Source organism: Montipora capricornis, chromosome 10 (genome assembly GCF_036669925.1).
Source record: "Montipora capricornis isolate CH-2021 chromosome 10, ASM3666992v2, whole genome shotgun sequence".
Lineage (NCBI taxonomy): Eukaryota > Metazoa > Cnidaria > Anthozoa > Scleractinia > Acroporidae > Montipora > Montipora capricornis.
In genome coordinates, this window is record NC_090892.1 from 63,195,897 (window position 1) to 63,200,896 (window position 5,000).

The following is a 5,000-nucleotide window of genomic DNA, read 5'->3' on the forward strand; positions in this document are numbered from 1 at the left end:
AACAGAGGGTGCATAACTATCAGCACCAAGGATGATTCTTGCTGCTCTCTTTTGTAGCTTTAAAACACGATTTAGACAATGTTTATCACAGTTTGACCAGATAACACTTATGTAATCCATCACTGGTCTAATAATAGCGTTATAAAAGTGAACTCTATGCTTTATTTCCAGGCAATGTCTAATCTTTTTTAAAATTCCAATACGCTGGGACAGTTTCTTTCATAACTTATAAACATGCAAATGAAATGTCAGTTCCTTATCAATTTCAAGACCAAAGAGCTTTGCGCATTGTACATAACGAAAGGGCTCTATATAAGCCAAGTCGTGCATGTGGAACAGTGAACAGGTTTGCAATGGCTAAGAATTGGGTGACATTTTCACGGGTCAATGATGAAATGATATATGAAATAGATCATGCATGAACTGCAGATATGAAATCAAGTGAAGCTATGATCTTCGCAGTTATGAACGCAATTTTTCAATTGCGTAGAGAAGCCTGAAAGATTCAGGACTTCAACGGGGTTTGAACCCGTGACCTCGTGATTCCGGTGCGACGCTCTAACCAACTGAGCTATGAAGCCACTGACGTTGGGAGCTGGTCATTTATGGGTTCTAATGTTCCCGTAAGGAATGAATCAATGATGAAATGATATATGAAATAGATCATATATGAACACGTTAAGAATGCACAAGTAGTATCTACATCAACCACTGCCAGAGAACTTTAATTCAAAGAATGTCTTAGTTAAATTTTAGAATAAGATTACATGTTTGGACGACTTTACCTGAATGTTGCATAAAGTCTTTCTCTTCTCCTTTTGCATTCTTTTGTGAAAGGCCATGATCGGTGAAAGAGATATCTGTAAATATTTAAAAGCAAAAATCTGAAGCACCTGGGTGGGAGACAGAATCCAGTTTTTGCTTAAAAATAGAAGGTTACAGGAAAGATTCAGATGCCCATTCCAACTAATCCAAAGAGCTACTAAGGTTGATAATTAAATTTTTTTATTTGGAAAGGTTATCATTATTTAAAATCAGGAAATGCTCATGGTGGCCCCCACATCTATCAGTGATTATCAGTGTCTACAAGTGTGGAGAGTGTATAGGCATATGACGTCACAATGGCCAAATAAAGAAAGCGTTGTCACGTTGATGTCTAGAAACTAATCCCGGGGAATGAACTCTTTTTTTCTTACGCAAACTCAACGTATCTTTTGTTCAGTCAACCAAGGCACCTTATCTAGTTAGTAAACAGTCTCTATGTGAGAACTGCCCTTCCAAAAGCCGATTTGTACTTGTAAAAGAGTCCCAATGATTTTACCGTTTTGGTCCTTATTGAATTTTCTCTGTAATTTGCCTTGTGCTTCTGATGGCATCTGAGGCTCGCAGGAAGCATCTGTCGAAATATATGAAGGCAAACTATACGTGAATTGCTCACAGCTAAGAAAAAAAAAGTAATATTACACTTTCAATTTGAGCTGACTATCAAGATATGATACTGACTTCGAGTGTAATTTTAGGAGGCAGTGTGGCCCAGTGGTTAGAGCGCTTGCATTGAGATGCGGAGATCCCGGATTCAAGACCCGCTCTGACCACTCGTTGAATTTGTTTCTGGTAGTCCCTGGTTCAACTTCCAAGCTGCACTTGTAAAAAGCCAACTGGTTTGCCTCCGGCCAGTTGGGATTCTTAACAGTTGTTGTTATTCCGTTTCGTTGTGTTTCATTGGGCCTGAAAAGCCCATGGGGATGGGGAGCGGCCAATTATATATGTATGTATGTATGTATGTATGTATGTACGTACGTACGTACGTACGTATGTTTGTATGTATGTATGTACGTACGTACGTACGTACGTACGTACGTATGTACGTATGTATGTATGTATGTATGTATGTATGTATGTATGTATGTATGTATGTATGTACACTTGAAACGATTTTGATATAAAGGGATTGAAATATATTGTTAATTCATACCATTTACAGAGTTGATCATTTTTTTGAGAAGATCATTGCACTGCTCAGACCAGATATATTTCGTTCCATAGGAGTCACGGAGAACCTTAGCCTCATCAAGCCTTGTCTGCCTGTTTTTGTTCCAGATGTCCTTGATAGCTGCTGTCCATGCATTGGGATCCTCAGAGTCAATGACGAATGAAGAACCAAATGGTACATTGCCAAGGGCTTCTCCAAATCCCGAGTTCTTGCCGACGATTACAGGTAGCCCAGCTGACAGAGCCTCCAGACCTGTCAAACCGAAGCCTTCTGTTCTGGAGGGCATGAGTACAAGATCCACCTCACAGAATAATCGCTTCAAAGCTTCTCGGGTTTTGACATACCCTCTTACCCTTAGCCGATTTTTAGGAATACCGTATTCAAGTAATCGGTTTGCGATCTCCTCATGATTTCCATCGGGGGCTCCAACAAACACAAGGTGAGTGTCAGGTAATGCTGCAACAGATCTTGCTGCAATGTCAAATCCTTTTAACTCGAAGTCATCAGCATCTCCGCGTCCGAACACCAGGACACTGCAATGTTTTCTTTCCTCAGGAACTTGTTGAACACTGACAAACTCATCAAAAATACCAGGAGTGAAGTCAAAGACATCTTGATCTTTTTTACAACAGCGGAGATATTTGCGAAAGGCCTCTGCCAGCTTAGGCCCGACTGCTACAACAAAAGTAGACATCTCGCACAGTTCTATTTCAACATTGTGTTTTTCCTCGCCCTTTGAGATTGGATTTTCATAACATTTGAACATTCCTAGTTCCTCTGGGTCAGTGTGTATCATTTGTATCCACTTGCATTTATGAGAGTTGCGAATAACTTGTGCTTGGCGACCAACTTCCACTCCATGACCAACAATGACGTCTATTCGCAAATGCTCTGGTGGAAAGCTGAGCCACTCCAGTTCTTCATACCCTGGCAGTCGTTTTGCTTCAAGAATGTTTATGCCATGGCTAAGAGCTACTTTCCTATCCTCCTCAGAGCATTTCGGTAAAAAGTATGTGATTTGAACTTCTGGAAATTTGGCCAGCTGTATGGCCAACTCTCTGTTGATTGTGGAAAGTCCACCTTTACTGGATCCCCACTCAGAAGCCAAAATGGTGACTTGAACTTTGTTGGGGCCATGTTCTTGAGGTTGCTGCGATGAGCCTGATGCCATAGTTACGCCTGGTGGTAACGCTGTTGCATTGGGTGGAGGAACCTTGAGCAAGAGCTATTCCGTGTCCTTAACACACATAGAAAAAAGAAAAAGCTAATCAGTAAAAGAAGGGAGCCGAGAATGACGAGAATGCCCAGGAAATGGCAGTTTCCTAATAACTGGGCACATTAGCGGTTTTACTACTGAGCAATGGATAATTAACTTAACAACATTTGTTGTTTTAGTGCTTCCTGCCAAGCTACATCTACTTCATACAAGGGGTATACGTAACCTCCATTAAAATAACTACTACTTGTGTGAGATAATATGGACAATAGACCTTTTTTGCTTGTACATTTTGTTTTTCCAATACAGATAATGTGATAAGACTCAGGAGGTTTGGTCCTTTGTTTTGTTCATTAAAAAGAGTGCATGCAAGCATGAATATGTCTGCAAAAAGGTCTATTAGGCGAACAAAATTACTACAACTCAAGAAACAGAGATGCTAACTAATTTATACTTGAAAGCCATTGTCCCGTAAGATCGGTTATTTTTTTGCCGAGATCTCCAAGAGAATACACAAAACAGCATTTCAATGCCTCTGCCATTTATACTCTATTAGAGAAGAACATGTCCACAGACCAGGCAGTTTACACCCCGCCTCTAGACTTGTGTTTTCCACGCTAAATCTGTCACCTGTCTTCTCAAGGTGGCTTAATCCAGCTTCACCAATTTCAACAGAATGTCAGTCTCATGTGAAGGACTAAATTCACAACACTTGTTCATCGCCCAACAGCAATGTTATGGTATAATACGAAAAACCCCTTTATAAACTAGACGCTCCAAGAGCGTACACTGGGTTGCCTCTGGTACGCATTACACAAAAACAGAAGGCAGTTGGGTGGTATTGAACTGCAGTGTTCCAGTTAATTTTTTCAAGTGGGGGGTCATTACGACCATTTGAGGGGTCACCCAGACGTCGTGCCCGCAGAGGCCCTCTGGCTCACACTTTTAATTATTTTGTTTTCAGTTTTTTAAGCTTTGGTAATAAATTCAGTTCAAAAGATAACAAAACACGCTCTTGAGTAAAACTCACTTATTTCTTCTTTAAATAGTCTGCAAAAAAACTAACTGCAAATTGCTATGACGGATGTTTTCCTACACGTCATGCATGTCTTGCAGTTGCACTCAGCTAATGCTTATTGAACACAAAAGGAAGGACCGAAGATGTTGTTTCCGCTTCATAATTCCTCTTCGGTTCAGTCTAATCTGATTCCAGGTCAAAAACATTTTTGGCTAGTTTACGTTGGCACCAAAAAGAACCATAAAAGCCGGGAGTTAACAGTAAAAGGCAAGCCAAAAGACAGATGAAGGAAAAATAACATAGCTTTTATAGATAACTCTGAATCAAATTCTCATTGAAAGATTAATGACAATTGATTGTAAAGCCACTAAAAATTCTGCAGTCTTTGACTTCTATGAATCAAGGGGAAGGTCATGATGTTCTGTCAAAAGAAATAAATTGATCACCTGCTAGGCAACCACAAAGGTGCACGTGATCACTTTGTGTCAACTGCATGAACTACGGGAAAGAATGTACGTTAATCGCTCGTCGTTTTCAGAGTAAAACAAGGTACTCTTTAGCCAAGAAACTTCCATCTTTGGTTTTTTTAATTTTGTTGTAATAGTAAACATTTACATTGCATCTGTCGCGTCAGGAAGCCTTCTTTATCGAGTTCCTGAGAAAAGTATCTATTTTGATTTCAGGGTGAACTATTTACACATTCACGAGGTTGAGCGACCTATCAAATCAGAGTTTGTAATTGAGATATGAAATACGTGTACTAAAACATATTT

The 5,000-nt window shown here is 39.9% G+C and overlaps 1 protein-coding gene across 1 annotated transcript in view; it reads right to left on the bottom strand.

Annotated features, from left to right (window-relative positions):
• Positions 1 to 5,000, bottom strand: part of LOC138021164 (protein NLRC3-like) — a 47,996-nt gene that overhangs the window by 17,643 nt on the left and 25,353 nt on the right. The window contains exons 4-6 of the mRNA XM_068868027.1: positions 1,976 to 3,230; positions 1,322 to 1,396; positions 786 to 860 (exon numbers count right to left, since the gene is read on the bottom strand). Coding sequence (XP_068724128.1) covers positions 786 to 860; positions 1,322 to 1,396; positions 1,976 to 3,164 — 1,339 coding nt within the window. The 5' untranslated portion in view covers positions 3,165 to 3,230. The remainder of the gene's footprint in view (positions 1 to 785; positions 861 to 1,321; positions 1,397 to 1,975; positions 3,231 to 5,000) is intronic.